The 17,050-nt window shown below is 47.8% G+C and overlaps 1 protein-coding gene across 1 annotated transcript; it reads right to left on the reverse strand.

Annotated features, from left to right (window-relative positions):
* Window positions 1-8,029: 8,029 nt before the first annotated feature.
* On the reverse strand, window positions 8,030-13,726 carry LOC126020577 (gastrin-releasing peptide-like). Its single transcript, XM_049782065.1, has 2 exons — window positions 13,588-13,726; window positions 8,030-8,313 (listed from the first exon to the last, which is right to left on the reverse strand). Exons 1-2 carry the CDS (start codon window positions 13,724-13,726, stop codon window positions 8,030-8,032), a joined length of 423 nt encoding a protein of 140 aa, XP_049638022.1.
* Window positions 13,727-17,050: the final 3,324 nt, after the last annotated feature.

Consider the following 17,050-nt stretch of genomic DNA (forward strand, 5'->3'; position numbering starts at 1 on the left):
TGTGGTACTATTTTGTGAAGATGAAGATGCATGGACCAGAGACCAAACAGATATGCGGACCTCAGAAAAACAGATGCACATGATATCTATCCTATGAGTATTATAAACCACTGTGGCTAAAAGAAACAGAAGAAAAAGAAGAGTGCCTGCCATATAGTCAGGCTGGGGACTGGAGGGAAATGGAAGGAAATGGACACTGGTGAAGAGATTATTGATGTTAAAACATGGTACTCTGGAAGTCCAAGCATTAATAATTTTGTGACTTTGTAATTCATGGTGATTAAATTTTGGGGTTTTGTTTGTTTTTTGGCGATACACAGTAGTGCACAGGGCTTACTCCTGGCTCTGCACTTAGGAATCACTCCTGGTGAGCTCAAGGGACTCTATGGGATGCCCGGGATTGAACCTGGGTACAGCATACTATCACTGAATACAGATATTATTACTTCAACCCTGTTTGAATTCTAAGAATAAATTAACACTGGAGGGAAGTTGACACTAATAGGAGAATTGGTGCTGAAACCGCTGTATATCTAAAACTCCACTATGAGTAACTTTGTAAACCATGATGATTTCATCTAAAACTTTAAATTCCATTAAAATAATATATATCATTTTAAATAAGTGTAAATAAATGAAAAACAAAACAAAAATGAAAAAGAAAACCAATGACTTGGTTGTTTAGATCCTCAAGTCATTGACCACCTCGCTGTTGTCTGCACATGGCCAGCCTTGTGGCCCTATTTCCTCATCTGGGACAAGAGAATGATTGTGTTCAGCATAAGAAGCTATTGTGAAACAATATGAAACTACTGTTATTCAGAGATAACTTAAGCAGAGCCTTAATCAAGGAGTGGCTAGGGTCCAGAGCAATAGCACAGAAGGTAGGGTGTCTGTCTTGCATGTAACCAAACTGGGTTCGACCCCTGGCATCCCATATGGTCCCCCAAGCCTGCCAGGAGTGATTTCTGAGTGCAGAGCGAGGAGTAACACCTGAGCACCACCAGGTGTAGTCCAAAACCAAAAAGGAGTGGCTGAAGAAGTGAGGACTTGAAGTACTGGCTAAGGCCAGTCTTCTCTCCAGCCTGGCTCTATCAGATGGTAATGTCCAGCTAGACATAGCTTCTAGAAGCCTCTCTTATGGATCCTATAGAGATTCAATAAAGAGAGGAGCTAATAAGGCAGCCAGCCTCTTTTCCCAGGCCTTGTCCCTCTGTGGTTCATCTCTGCCATACCATCCTGTCCCTTGCCATAGAAACAGAAGAACTGCCTGCCCTTGGGGCATCACGGTTAAGTCTTTATTGTGATGGGTTAAACAGGTCAGGGACTGGCATCTACTTGACAAGTTGCCTAGACTATAGTTTTCATTGGAAGACCTTGTAGACAACGATTCACAGCAAACAAGGGCAAGCCAGAAGCAGCTGCTCAAATGTCATAAATTGAGTAGAAATTGGAAGGTCCAAGAATAATTGAGTATTTTGCACAAAGGACATCCAGTTGGTGTTGAATCAGGAAGAAGAGGTCGGAGGGATGGGCAGTTGTTCGGGGCTTGATTTGGCTTCTTTGGATCCAGAGTTCACTGTCCATGTCCCTCTATGTGTGGGCTCCTTCCTCCTTAGGGAGATCTTCCCCCTTAAAGACACAATAGGAACATAGTGAGTGGAGCCAACCCTAATAGAAATGTCCCTTCCTGACAAACCGCAGCTGGTGAGAAAAGTAGGTTCCTGGATGGGAGAGAATGCAAGGAGCTGAGACACTTGCCTTACTCACAGCTGACCTGTGTTCATTTCTGACACCCCATATGGTTGACCCAGCTCAGCCAGGAGGGATCTCTGAGCACAGATCCAAGAGTGAAGCCTGAGCACCAATCAAGAATAGGTGTGGCCCCCCAAAAAAACAAGACCAAATTAACTAAAATTAAAGAAAGCAATCCTTTAGAATAACCATTCTGATTTTGGGGTGGTCATACCCCAGTGATGCTCCAGGCTTACTCCTGACTCTGTACTCAGATATCACTCCTGGCAGTGCTGGGAGGACCACATGGGGCATGGGGTGCTTGTACACAAACCAGGGTCAGTTGTATGCAAGGCAACTGCCTTCATCCATACATTATCTCTCCAGCCACTCAAATGCATCTTTGTTCCCTTTTGTGTGTGTGTGGGGGGGGTGGGGGACACCTACTTCACACTTTAGTTGATTATCTGGTGATTCCAATTTCCCTATGTTCTCTATGTTCCAGAACAGTCATTTATTTCTAATCAAGGAATTCCTGATTGTCTCAGACCAGCCATTGCTGTTCTGCCTTCAGCTGCTCTGACCAGGTGCTAATGAGGTCAGAGCCCACTGTTTCCCAAGCAAACCAATTAGCTCTGTTTTTCTCCTGGAAAAAGTCTGCCTGGCCCATTTGAAGATGCCACAGTTCCCCTTGCAAGAAAAGCTTTGACTCATAAACTGTGGCAAGAACTCCTAAAAGCAGCCCCACGGGCTCAAGATAATCTATAAGCAGGCTGACTGGAAAGGAAGAAGGGGAAAAGAAAAGAAGGAGGAGTGAATGTGTCAGGAAGACAAGGCTAGGTACTGGATTGGGGGTATAGAAAGAAGCAGCTTTTAAAGTAAGAACCAAAAAAAAAGACAAAAAAGGGGGGGGGGGAGCCAGAATGATAGTACAGTGGGTAGGGTGTTTGGCTTACATATGGCTGACCCAGGTTTTATCCCCAGTATCCCATTATGTCCCCCGAGCCTTCCAGGAGTAATTTCTGAACACAGAGCCAGGAGTAACCCCTGAGCACTCCCAAGTGTGACCCCTTCCCCCCAAAAAATAAAGTGAGAACCAACTCCTCCCCCCCAAAAAAAAAATAAATAAATAAAGTGAGAACCAACTTCACTCAGGACCATCGGATTTTCAGTTACTCTTTTTTATTTTTAGCTTTGGGGGTCACACCTGCTCAGGACTTACTCCTGGCTCTGTAATCAGAAATTACTCCTGGCAGTACTCTGGGGACTATATGGAGTCCCAGGAATCGACCCAAGATCAGTCAACATGTCCCCTGGACAGTCTCTCTAGCCCTGACACTGTTACTCTTCCTCACATGATGTTTTGTAGGTATTTCAAACCTCCTCTGGAGCATTTCAGCTATGAAGGGAGAGTTCTGTACTCCACAGTGCTTTGTATGAACAAATCCTAGAAAGTGAGGGCAGAGTTGCAATTACTTTTTTCCAGAGCCATTCTAGAATGTATGCTTAGGGTCTTTATTTTCCCTTATTCACTAAATAAGAGAGAATCACTTTTTGTTGTTGTTGAATGGCCATTGTATTTTTTTAATATCTTTATTTAAGCACCTTGATTACAGACATGGTTGTAGTTGGATTTCAGTCATAAAAAGAATACCCCGCTTCACCAATGCAACATTCCCATCACCAATGCCACCCATCATCCACCTCCTCCTTCCCGGCCTGTATTTGATATGGGCTTTCTACTTTCTCACTCATTGACATTATTGTGATAGTTGTCAGTGTAGTTATTTCCCTAACTGCATTCACCACTCTTTGTGGTGAGCTTCATATCGTGAGTTGGTCTGTCCAGCCCTCATCTCTATTGTCTCTGGGCATTATTACAATACTGTCCTTAATTTTTCTTAAAACCCATAGATGAGTGAGACTGTTCTATGTCTATTTCTCTCCCTCTGACTTATTTCACTCAGTATAATAGAAGAATCATTTTTAAAGCTTCTAGGAAATAAGAAACTAGGTCCAAATTGCAAAGGGAAGGGCTGGACAGATTGTAGAGTGAGTAAGATGGCAGCCTTGCATGTGGTCATCATAAGTTCAATTTCCAGCACTCCATATTGTTCCCAGGAGACCTCCAGGAGTGATTCCTGAGTGCAGAGTCAGGAGTAACCCCTGAATACCACTGTATAAAGCTTTTTTAAAAAAGGAGTTAATTTTATGTTGAGTGAAATAAGTCAGAGGGAGAGAGACAGATGCAGAATAGTTTCACTCATCTATAGATTTTAAGAAAAATAAAAGACATTATTGTAATAATGCCCAAAGACAGTTATGGAAAAAACTACAATACAACTATCATGACAATGTTAATAAGTGAGAGAAGTAGAATGCCTGTCTCGATTACAGGCAAGGGGGTGTGGAAAGAGAGAGGTGGGGGGCATTGGTGGTGGAAATGTTGCACTGGTGAAGAGTTTTTTTTTTAATGACTGAAACCCAACTACAATCATGTTTGCAATCATGGTGTTTAAATAAAGATAATATTAAAGAATTAAAAATAAATAAAATGATATAAAAATGAGTTCATGAGCCACAATGATAGATAACACAGCAAGTAGGGCGTTTGCCTTGCACGTGACCCACCCGGTTTCGATCCCCAACATCCCATATGGTCCCGAGCCTTCCAAGAGTGATTTCTGAGCACAAAGCCAGGCATAACCCCTGAGTACTACCAGGTGTGACCCAAGAACAACAAAAAAAAAGGAATTCTAATATCAACTTTTCCACTTCAGAGTCTTCCACAACACTTTGGGGGTGACCACTAGGCCCCGAAGCTGACCAGAACACTGGTTCCTACTACAGAAGCTGAAGATCACAGTTGTACTGATTTTCTTTTGTGAAAGGGAATGGCTGAAAGAAAGTTTAAGGTTAACCTGGAAACTTCTTGACTGTAATTGCTAATTAAGTCTGGGAGCTGGATTTGCAGTAATAAAGTGAACTGGATTCTGGCCTATTTACACCAATTTTTTCTGAATTATACATAGATCTTTGACATTAAAATAAAGGAGGAAGGCTTTTCAAAAACACTGGGAGGGCTGACAACAGGACTTGAAGTCTGACCATTGAAGTTGGAAAGAAGATATGTGAGTAGTTTTTGATTTTAGGAAAAGTCCTTCTGCCTCTGAAATTTCCTGCTGTTGATCCTGGCAGTGCATGGCCAAGTGAGGTAAGTGGTTATTTCTGACCAACAGCCCTAGACAGAGACTTCCACTGCCCATCTGGGCTTTCCTGGAGATGACTTTCTGTCTCTTGGCCTTTCCTTCAGGAAGCTGAATTCTCTGTGTTACTGGAAGTTTATTTCTTGCCTTGGACACTGAGCATTGAATAGCATTTCTTCAGGAAGCAAATCTGGGGGCTGGAGTGACAGTACAGTGTGTAGAGCACTTGCCTTGCATGCAGTCAACCCAGGTTTGATTCTCATCACCCCACATGACAATTCGTTGGTTTGGGGGGGTCACACTCACCAGAACTCTGGGATTATACTAAGCTTAGAATACTTCTGGCAGGCTCAGAGGACCATATGGGATGCTGAGGATCGAACCTAAGTCAGCCATGTGCATTGTTCCAGCCCCTAGGAGTGATTCTTGAGCACAGAGCCAGGAGTAGCACCTTAGTACTGCCAGGTGCCCTCTCTAAACAACCAGAGCTTTGGGTCAAGCATAAAGCTGCTTTTGCTTTGCAAACAGTTAAACCAGATTCCGTTCCTGGCACCCTATATAGTCCTCTGAGCACTGCCAGGTATGGATCAACCTGCCTTCCCCGAATCCCCCAGTGAGATACCAACAGGGCCAGTATCCAATGGGGTCCCCTGAGCCTGCAAGCAGTAATGTCTTTTTGTTTTTGTTTTGGGGCCACAGCGGTGCTCAGTGGTTACTCCTGGCTCTGTGTTCAGAAATCACTCCTGGCAGGCTTGGAGGACCATATAGGGTGCCGAGAATCAAACCCAGATCCATCCTGGATCAGCCACGTGCAAGACAAATGCCCTACTGCTGGGATGTGACTCAAAAGCTAGCAGCTGGGAGGACTTGAGTTTGATCCCCAGCACTTAATGGCCCCCTGAGAACTGCCAGATGGACCCAAATACCACCAGGAATGGGACAGGTCTCCTACCTCAGCACTGTTGGGCATGTTCCCTATAAAATGAGACACTCTTGAGGCCAGAATGATATGATGTCATAGTGTGTAGGGCATTTGCCTAGCATGTAACTGACCTGAGTTTGATCCCCAGCACCCCCAAATGGGTGCATTTCTAGAAGTGATCTTGGAGCACAGAGCCAGGAGTAAGCCCCAAGCACCACCCAAAACCCAAAAATAAATAAAATGAGGCACTATTTGTTTTAGTTTTGATTTTGTGGTCACACCCAGTAATGCTTAAAGGTTACTCCAGGCTCTGCGCTCAGGAATCACTCCTGGCAGTGCTCAGAGGACCATATTGGGTGCCAGGAATGGAACCTCTCTCTAAAGTGAAAAGAAAACTGCATCTCCATCCTCACATAACTCTGGGCCTGAACCTTGGAAATGAAGGTGAAGTTGCTTCACCTGCAGGGCACTCGAAATACTCCATGATTTGGCTCTTGAGCTGGCCACTTTCTCAAATGGTGTTTTCCCTCTTGGTTATACATCATCTGGACTTCTTTTTTTTGGGGGGGGGGCACACCCGGTGACGCTCAGGGGTTACTCCTGGCTATGCGCTCAGAAGTCGCTCCTGGCTTGGGAGAATCGAATTGCGGTCCATCCAAGGCTAGCACAGGCAAGGCAGGCACCTTACCTCTAGCGCCACCGCCCGGCCCCTCATCTGGACACTTCTGCAAGTTCCGAGAATCACCTTTTTTCCCTTTCCCTTGCTTCAAAAGCTCATTTTCTCTGCCTGTTTTATGGGGTAGTATCTGTACCACCACACCAGCGTTTGGTATCATCGTGTCTCCCCAACCACCATAAAACCACGCTCGGGAGAGTCAGAAAAGCTTAGTCACGCTCACCAAGTTTTGAAACCTGGCAATGAGGCCTGAACAAGGTGAACCCAGAACAAATATGACACCGTGTTCTTCCACAGCTAAGCTGACAAACAAGACGGCACTTCTACAGAATGTGCCCAGGGTTTGTTCAAAATGCAGTGCAGGAGAGGAAATCCTGCAGAGACAGCTCAGTGGGAAAGGCATTTGCTATAGCCTATCTTGCTATATGTGCCTATGGCCAACCTGTATTCAACCCATCTAGTACCTTAATAATCTCAGAGCAAAGGAGTCAGACCTGGGTATACTCCCCCCCCACACACACACACAAATAAATAATCAGTGTAGGCCTGGAGAGATTGTTCTGGGATTAAGACACTTGCTTTGCATTCAGCTTGGCTAACCCAATCTCCTACATGACCACTTATGCCCACTCCCTCACCACTAGTACTGCTAGGAGTGATCCATGAGCACAGAGCCCTGAACATCGCCAGATGTGGTCCCCAAACAAACAAAAATAAATAAATAAATAAGGGGCTAGAGTACTAGATAGCACAGTGGGTAGGGCATTTGCTTTGCACACAGACTATCTTGGTTCGATCCCAGTATTCCATAGGGTCCCCTGATCCTGCAAGGAGTAATGTCTTTTTGTTTTTGTTTTTGTTTTGGGGCTACAACAGTGCTCAGTGGTTACTCCTGGCTCTGTGTTCAGAAATCACTCCTGGCAGGCTTGGAGGACCATATAGGGTGCCGGGAATCAAACCCAGATCCATCTTGGATCAGCCACGTGCAAGACAAATGCCCTACTACTGTGCTATCTCTCCAGCCCTTCAGGAGTGATTTCTGAATGCAAAGCCAGGAGTAAACCCTGAGCAGGTATGGCACCAAAATCAATAAAACTAAATAAGTAAGTAAAATAGAGCCCCCTCCAAATCGGGGGGCTGACCCATAGGGCTGTTCTCATGTAATCCATGGCTTCACAACCAAAATATTCTGCTGGAAAAATAAATAAATAAAAATTAAAATTAAAAGAAAATATTTTGCTGGAGCATGACAAGTTGAGAATATAGTTGAATCTGTCCAAATACTGTGTGTGATAAACACTAGCTAGTACTGTCCCTGAGCAGGTATCTGGAACCCACAGCCCCTGATGTGCATAGAGGAAACCGCTAGACCACAGCAAGGAAACACAACTTGGTCTACTTGCTCCCTAGGGTGGATTCACATCCCCCTACTCTTTCCTTGCCTGCTCAAACATCCTACTTTCCCCCCTAGAAAACCCCACCCTCCAGTTCTCACCCCCTTCCCAGAACATGCATCCTCCCTTTAGGTTGCTCACTTACCCCCTGAAAGCTGCCTTGCTCCTCCACATCCCAGGGAGTAGCCTGGTGGCTGCTCAGAGGCTCTGGCTGAGGTGACCGATGATGACCTCTGGTCTCCTGGGCTTTCAAGAAGCTTAGCAAATTTCTTGCTGATGCTTCCCACGCCAGGTACTCCCAAATTTCTTGCTGCTCCTTTGGAATTCCCCACTCAGAAATATCTGGAAGCTCACCTGTGCTCTTCTTCCCCATTAAGTGTCCTGTAAAGAAACACACACAAAACCTTTCACCCTGGGGAGTGAGTCGACAGAGAAGCACCCTGCAGAGTTCGGTGCTCTGGGTTGCCAGGAATACAGCTGGAGTGGAAGGCTGATAGCTCCTGCAGAAATGCCACAAGGCCCTACCCTGCTCCTTTCTCCAAAGGTGAGTGGAATGGAGCAAAATTCTATCTGCAACTCAGATGCCCAGACTTCTGGTTCTAGCACCTGAACTACTTAGGCTGGGCCAACCTCTACCTGGTTTTCACTTTACCTGCTATAAAATGAGTAAGTTGGATTAGATGGAATCCAAGGTACTTTTTCCAGCTAAAATTTGATCACTGGTGACAAGGCACTGAATTCTATCCCCAAATGAGTGGAGGAATTCAATCAGCCTTCCCAATCAATTTTGAAGTGCTCCTGGAACTAAAAGTTGGAGTGATTTAAAAAAAAAAAATAGAAAGGTATTGCTTTCCTCATACCTCTAATGTCAACACATCGAAGGGATTTTATTTTCTTTAAACTTGCTCTGGATTCTTAGCTGAGATTGGAGCTAAGAAATATTACCCAGAAGCTACGGTTTGTTAAGCAAGCTAGACACAAGTTCTGACTAATTGTCTCAATCACAGAAAGGCAGAATTCTCCCTTGAATTCTCTCCAAAAATGAGCAGTAAAAACATCTGTCAGCAGCTGCAGGCAGGTGTAGTGACTGTTTAAAATCCATGAGTGCAGCAGCACTGAGATCCAGACCATTGAAAACAGAGACATCCCAAGGGTTCTGCTGGTGGGGATGACCAGGACAGGAAGTAGGGGGAGAATTGGAGGTGGGGCTCGGACTCAGGTCTGCAGGAACTCAACACTTTCAGCCACAGTTTAAATTTGCTCATGTTCTCTTATTTCTTTCCTTCAACTGATTTTTTCCCATTTTCTCTGTAATTGGATTTCATTGCTTTTACATTTCTGATAGTGGCAAAACTATACTGGGTTTGATTTCCAGCTCACACACAAGCAACAAGAGCTCTTTGTGGTTCTGTCTGCCTGGCATCAGAAGCACGTTTAAGGCAAATATCATGGCAATGATATTTGACAAGCCCATTCACTTACCTGGGAATTAAGCCCCTTCCCACCCCTCTGTGAGACAGCAAATCTGTCTCTGGGCCTGACTGCTAGTGTGTGTATTATGATTGACTGGGGTAATATATCTCTGTGCAGATGGCTGTGTTTGATCCATCCTGTCATCAGGGTTTGATGATAATGAGACTTGACAAAGATCAGACACTTGGGAGTAAAGATTCTAGGAAGAAAACCAGTTTACAGTCCAGACTATTATAACACGATGAAGTGTCCTGAACCTTCCTGAGAATATGGGGCAGAAATGACTCTGGGGTTTGGAGATAAAGACAAATGAGGTCTGGGGCAGTGGTAGGGCGTTTGCCTTGCATGCAGCTGACCCAGGACTAAGCAAGGTTCAATCCCCCGGTGTCCCATATGGTCCCAAGCCAGGAGCGATTTCTGAGTGCATAGCCAGGAGTAACCCCTGAGTGTCACTGGGTGTGGCTCAAAACAAAACAAAACAAAAGACAAATGAGATCTTCCTAAGGCTTTCTAAGTCATCTGAAAGGACTCTGGGTCACAGATCAGTAAACTGTGACATTATGCAATTCAGAAAAAATGAATCCTGAGACCAGAAAAATAGTACAATAGGTAGAGCATGCACCTTGCATGAAGTGGAAGTAGGTTCAATCCTGAGCACTAAATATGGTCCCACAAGCACTACCGGGAATAAGTCCTAAGTACAGAGTTAGGAGTAACCCCTGAAGATGTGGTCCCAAAACAAAAACAACAAAAAAGTGAATCCTGAGTTATTAGAAAATCGTAAAATGTTCCACTGCTATTACCATGTGAGCTTTTGCTTCACAATGTCCAGGTTCTTTGGGGGCCCACTTGGGGATCCTTGTGAAAAACTCTTTCCTTATCTGTTTGGTCAATAAGGCACTCTGATATCCACTAAATAACATTGCATTTGGTCTCAAAGTTGAGGGATGTATAATTGTCTTGCACAACTCCCCAGGAAGAAGTGAAATTTTGGGCTTTATATGAAGGAAATGAAATCAGGATAATTGACAAGTAGGAGTGGATCGAGCCTATTGCTCCCAGTAAAAACCTCAGTCACTCCTGCCTCACGAATTGCCTGTCAGCTAGTTAAGGTGCTGGCAATGACAAGGATGTTACTGCTAAGGAAGCAGAAGTGGTAATAAGAAAGCTTTTAGGGGGCCCGGAGAGATAGCACAGCGGTGTTTGCCTTGCAAGCAGCCGATCCAGGACCAAAGGTGGTTGGTTCGAATCCCAGTGTCCCATATGGTCCCCCGTGCCTGCCAGGAGCTATTTCTGAGCAGACAGCCAGGAGTAACCCCTGAGCACCGCCAGGTGTGGCCCAAAAACCAAAAAAAAAAAAAAAAAAAGAAAGCTTTTAGGAACAACTGCTGTATAATTGCCAGAGTAGCTGTGAGCCTTTCCTACAATACAATAGGAAAAGCACCATGTGGTGGTGTCTCAAGGTAGATTTTAGCGAAGTTGTATAAAAAGACAGTGTTGGCACATTTGCAAAGTATGTGGGGTACCATCTCCCACTCTTAGATTTTAAGGGTTGTTAAAGAAGGAATCTCATCCTTGGGGCCAGAGAGATACCACAGTGGGTAGGGAGCTTGCCTTGCACACAGCCCACTTGGGGTTCAATCTCTGGCATCCCATAAGGTCCCCTGAGCATAGAGCCAGGAGTAACCCCTGAGCATGACTGAGTATAGCCCCTCACAAAAGAGGGAACATTTATCCCTAACACCCCAGAAAAGCATACAGGCCCCTCCATCCTGTTTCACTTTAGAGCTGGCTACTTCAAATCATGTCTCCATGGCAACACAGATGCTAGGCCCACCCCTTCTCCTTCTCCCACCCTCATTCGTTATGAGCGCTTATCACAACGCTGAAGATCTCCACAGAGATTAAAGACAGTCGCTTGAAAAAATAAAATAAAATAAAAGCTTGCCGAAAGGGGAAAACGACAACTCGTGCCTTTGTCATTCCTTACTAAGCTCAACCACTAGCGGGTTGGAGAGAATGGTTATTCTTGAATCCAAAACTTGAAGATGACCCCCAATTTGAGAAACATTTCATTCAACTCGCAAGTGCTGAGGGCTGTTTCTGGAAGAGTTATTTTTCAGGAACGACGCTCCGAGGTTTCTGGACGCAGCCTCACATTCACAGCTTCCACCCACATTTCCAAATTCCAGTTTTCAGAATGTAACTGCCTCACGCCAGGGAACCTCAGCCAGGAGAGTTGGGTGGGTTGGGGAAGGAGCCAGGAAATGGTTCCCCATGTTGGTACCTATTCATGGCACAAAGAAAACATTTAACACCAGCCAGATCAGGATCTGTTCTGCTTCCCATCATTTCACTTGTTTCCGGTGACCAAGCTCCTCTCAGCAGAAAAAAGCAACTCTCTGAGAACAAACCTGCAAGTGAGCCCTAACAGGGTCCTTGAGGGTCGCCCCAGTTTGAGGGAAATGAGCTTCACTGCCTGACTTTGGTGAGTGCCCTGCAGGGAGCGGGAGGGGCCGGGAGTGGGGACAGACTTTTCCAGTTCTCAGAGGGTGAATCCTGCCCAGAGAAGACTTTTATTTTCTCTTCTCATCCATTCATGTCTTTTTAGAGGAGCACACACCCAGCAGAATGCAGGAGATCAAACCCAGGTCCCTAGGCAGCCTGCAAGTTAAGCATCCTCCCTGCTCTACTATGGCTCTGGCCCCTCATTAGGGTCTTAGTAGACCTGCAAGTGGTTCTCTGCTCCTCCCTTCTCTGGCCCTGCCTCTCCACCAGCTCTGCAGTTTTGGGGGTGACAAGGGAACACAGAGCTTGCCTCAAGCCGAGCTTGAGCCAAGGCAAAACACAGCCAAGACCAAACACAGCTTGTCTTGAGCCAAGAAGAGCAAAGAAACTTTGAAGCTGCTGCTGCTCAGTGAGCTTTGGGACCACGGATGCCCATGCCGGCCAGGAAAGGCGATCAAAAGCTACCCGCTAAGCATCTGGGGACAGATGTGCCCAGGGCTTGGGGATGGGCTGGTGTGGGAACTGCAAGGCTCTGGCTTTGAAGCTCACACTCAGGGCCTCTTTCAGGCTTGCAACTGGCCACCCCGCAGATGCCTTTTAAGAACCTTTTTAGAACCCTTTAGACAAAAAGAGGTTGTGCCCCTGGAGGTCCTGCCCTGGCAGGGGGGGCAGCATGGACACTGGACACTGGCTTTCCCTTCTCCAGCTCCTGAAATCTGGGGCTGGGTTGCTGGTGAACTGCCCCCCACCTTGAAAGCCTCCCCCACTCCATGACTAAGAAAAATCGCACACAACCCGGCTTGATTGCTCTGTAGGGACGGACCATCAATGGATGTTGGGCGTGTGTCCCTGGCTGGGGGAGGTCAAGGAGGAAGCTGGACGCTTTGTCTTGACCAAGCTCCCCAGGCGGAGAGACTGGGGGTGGGGCGCCCCCACCCTCTGCTCAGCTGTGGAACCCTTGGTGCCCTCCCACCTCTCCTCTGCGCACCTGGGTCTGGGGCACCCAACTCAGAAACCCGCTGGGAGGGAGTAAGCAAGGGCAGTATTGTGGGGGCAGGGGCAATGCTAGAGAAAGGAGGGGGAAGAGGAGACAGAGTGGAAGAATCTGTTTGGGGGTGAGCGCAATTCTTGGGGCGCCAAATGGGCTGGATGAGACTTGGGGAGAGGGGTGGCTGGGGGCTGAAGAGGAGAGAATCTCTGCAAAGGGTCTCTGAAGGACTGAAAGCAAGCCTTCGGGCAGCCCTGACAGGCAGGTTCCGAAGGCTCCCGCGGGCGAAGCTTTCCAACACCTGTGGCTTCGCGGGGCGCTGGGGGATTTGCTCTCATCAGGGAGGAAAGAAAAGTGGCACCAAAGCTGTCCTGGAGTAACCAGACAGGTTTGCCATAGGGTGGGGAGGAGGAGTCCAGGGGGGTTAAGGTAGGAGGGAAGCGGGTTCCTTGGTGAGAGCCGCGCTGGCCTTGGAGAGGAGCGAAAAGACAGACGAGGGACCCTCGGATCGTGGAAAAGAGGGTAGAAAGGGTGGGAAAGCGGAGTTTGGAAGACCGGGCAGATCTGGGGTAGAAGGATGGGAGCGAAGCCGCCCGCCCTCTCCCAGTCGGGCTCCAGAAACGCGGGGAAGCGGGGAGCCGGGTCCCCCACCCCTGGGGCTGGCAGCCGGCGCGCAGGGCACTTACCCACCGCCCAGTGGTTGCCGCGCGGGTACATCTTGGTCAAGGCGGGGCCCCCGGGACCGGGCACTGGGGCGGCGGGCCCCCGGGGCGCCTGGCCTAGCAGCAGCGCCAGCAGCACCAGCGGGAGCTCCGGGGCGCGCATGGCACGGGGGGCGCGGGGCGGGCGGGCGCTGGACAGCCGGGCCGGACCCACCTGCAGACGCCGCGGCCGCCCGCGCCTCTGCCGCCCGCGCCTCTGCTGCCCCGACTTTATAAGCAGCCCCGGAGGGGGGCCGGGGGCTCTCCAGCCCGGACCAGCGCGCGCTGACGTCTCCCCCGAACGAGCTGTGGTTCTGGGACAAGCGGTCCCCGAAAGTCATTTATCTTCCGACCCAGGGATGACAAGGATGAGTGTATCTGCGCCCCCGCGGCCCTCCCAGGCCCGTCTGCGTCTCCCTACGTGGATTATTTCCCCCCAGCCTCGACGTTTTCTGCTACATCTCATGCGCGGGGTGTAGAGCTGGGTGGACGCCAGGATGATGGGGTTTGTACAGAGCGCCCCATTTTTTCAGGGCAGGTCCATAAACCTCTAGACCCTGTATTCCAATTGTTGACCACCCCCCTTGCTAGGTTGTGTGTGTGTGTGTGTGTGTGTGTGTGTGAGTGTGTGTGTGTGTGCGTGCTTATGATTGCTAGAGATTTATTCTTTAAAAAAATAAACATTTTTCTTAAAGCACGCGAATTGCAAAGTTATTCATAGCTGACTTTCAGGCATTCAATGTTCCTTCGCGGATCCCATCACCAGAGTCAAAGTCCCTCCACCAATGTCCCCAGGTTCCTTCTCAAACCCATACCCACTCCCCACCCCATCCCCAGCCTTGCCAGTCTGCAAGCCTGCCAGTTCTGCTGCTGAAGTTTGGGTCTCACGATTCCCGTGTTTTTACTCCGTGGTTTGGTATTTTAGCTCTGTCGTCCTTAACAACGTGGAAGGACCCGAGTCCCCTGGACCACTGCCTCTGTAACTTCCCGTCCATCTTTCTCCCTCTCCCTCCTCTCCATTTCTTTCTTCTCTTCCCATCATCTGGGGCCAAGGATGCTCTGGCTACCCCCCTCTAACCACTGCATTCCCTCATCCAGTTATTCTTAACGTCATATATGAGTGATCTCTTGTGTTTATCCTTCTTCTGGCCCATCCAGGTGTTTAGGGACCCCCTGTTGAAGTTGTAGGGGCAGGGGGAGAAGGCTGGATCAGGAAATGAACCGTGAACTGTCCGGAGCAATGACAGTTTCCCTTTATAGGGATTCACTAAGCCATCAGAGAACTGCTTTCCAGCCCCTGGTGAGTCTAACAGAGAGAGTCCAGCCAGCACCACAACGCTCACCCCAGCTCTCTAAGGCCGGCAACTTTCTTCCACGCATGCTCAGCTCCATGCAGGATGCGTTTGTCGGAGGAGGGGGGTTGGTATACCACTCTGGGCACAACTGATGAAGCTGAAATAGCCCCATTTTCTCTGGCTGTATCTCCTGATTCATACATTGATGTCATTCTTCACATGGTCTGTGCTCAGCGATCACTGCTAGCTCTTTGCTCAGGGGTGACTCCTGGCAGTGTCCGGATCGCTCCTGGCTCTGGGCTCAGGGATCACTCCTGGCTCTGCGCTCAGAAATGACTGCTGGTGGGCTGCACAGATAGCACAACGGTAGGGCATTTGCTTTGCATGCAGCCAATCCAGGACAGACGGTAGTTCGAATCCCAGCATCCCATGTGGTCCCCCTTGCCTCCCAGGAGAGATTTCTGAGCACAGAGCCAGGAGTATCCCCTAAGTGCTGCCGGGTGTGACCTAAAAACCAAAAAAAGAAGAGAAAGGAATGAAGGAAGGAGGGAGAGAGGGAGGGACAGAGGGAGAGAGAGGAAAGGAAGGAAGAAAGGAAGGAAGGAAGGAAGGAAGGAAGGAAGGAAGGAAGGAAGGAAGGAAGGAAGGAAGGAAGGAAGGAAGAAAGAAAGAAAGAAAGAAAGAAAGAAAGAAAGAAAGAAAGAAAGAAAGAAAGAAAGAAAGAAAGAAAGAAAGAAAGAAAGAAAGAAAGAAAGAAAGAAAAAGAGAAAGAAAGAAAGAAAGAGAAAGAGAGAAAGAGAAAAAGAGAGAAAAAGAGATTCCTGGGGTTGTCCCTGGGTCAGCTGCATTCAAGGCAAGCTTCCTATCTGCTGTTCCATCTCTTTACCCCCAGTGCATGAGGCCTTAAGGTTGCAGAAGGAGGGAACACATAGGGTGGTTGAAAGTAAGATGACACCCAGCTATTTTTGTCTTCCTTTGGTTTGGTTTCTGGGCCACACCTGGCAGCACTTAGGGGTTACTCCTGACTCTATGCTCAGAAATCACTCCTAGCAGGCTCAGGGGACCATATGGGATGCTGGGATTTGAATCACCGTTCTTCTGCATGCAAGGCAAACACCCTACCTCCATGCTATCTCTCCACCCCCCAATCTCTCAGCTATAGCCTGACATTCAGCTAGTAACCCAGAACAAAGTAACTCCCCCAATTTCCTCTTTCCTTTAAAACTTTCCCTTTGATGTGTAAAAGTATATCTGGATAGGTACTTTTGTCTCTCACTCTACCCTCCCTGTCCTGGTGGAATTTGTACTGGGAAAATAAAGAAAGCTCAGTCTGGTTTGGTGCACAGGGAGCTGATGAGGTGAGAAGCCACTGACTCCATGAATCTCTCCTGACTAGCTTGGTTTATTAATTCTTTGCAGCTATCCATCATCATCCCATTCACCTGGGATTAGATGTACGTCTGTGGAGTGATTTCACAAGGGGGGGGTTGATTTTACAGTTGAGGAGGGTGTGTTTTCTAATAGATAATAGAAAAACCCTCTTTCAAGCTCAGCTAAACCCCAGACTTCACGATTTAACCCCTGGTGCCAGCTTTTTATCTCCTGGGCAAGTGACAGAGGTTCCAGGATGAGCAGCCAAGCACTGCCACTATACTCCTGTCTGCAGGCCTCAGCTGCAGCTGGCAGCAGAGTAAGCAGAGACACAAATGCTCTCTGATAAGTGTTTTGCACTGCTTGTATTTCATTGGTAAATACTCAGCCACATGGTGCTCTTTGATCATTCAATGGGCCAGTTCTTCAGTCTTTCCTAGTACAGAGGGTGTGGACACACAACAGAGCCAGAGAATTCAACAGAACCACTGAAATCATCTGGCTAGGTCCAAGAGATAGTACAAGGGTTAAAGCATTGGCCTTGCATGCAGCTGACCCTGGTCCACCACCAGGTTAGGCATATGGGACCCTGTACATCACAAGGTGGGTGCTGCTGAGCTCAAAGCCATTAAGCACTGCTGGGTGTGGTCCAATACCCTCACCAATCTCAGCCCCAGCAAATAATATTCATCTGTCACTAGGATGGGATTCCTGTGGTATCACTGTGCCCTGTCTTCCTCACAGGTGGTACTTTCTGGGAACTACCCTGACTGCTTCCCCCA

Source organism: Suncus etruscus, chromosome 10 (genome assembly GCF_024139225.1).
Source record: "Suncus etruscus isolate mSunEtr1 chromosome 10, mSunEtr1.pri.cur, whole genome shotgun sequence".
Classification (NCBI taxonomy): domain Eukaryota; kingdom Metazoa; phylum Chordata; class Mammalia; order Eulipotyphla; family Soricidae; genus Suncus; species Suncus etruscus.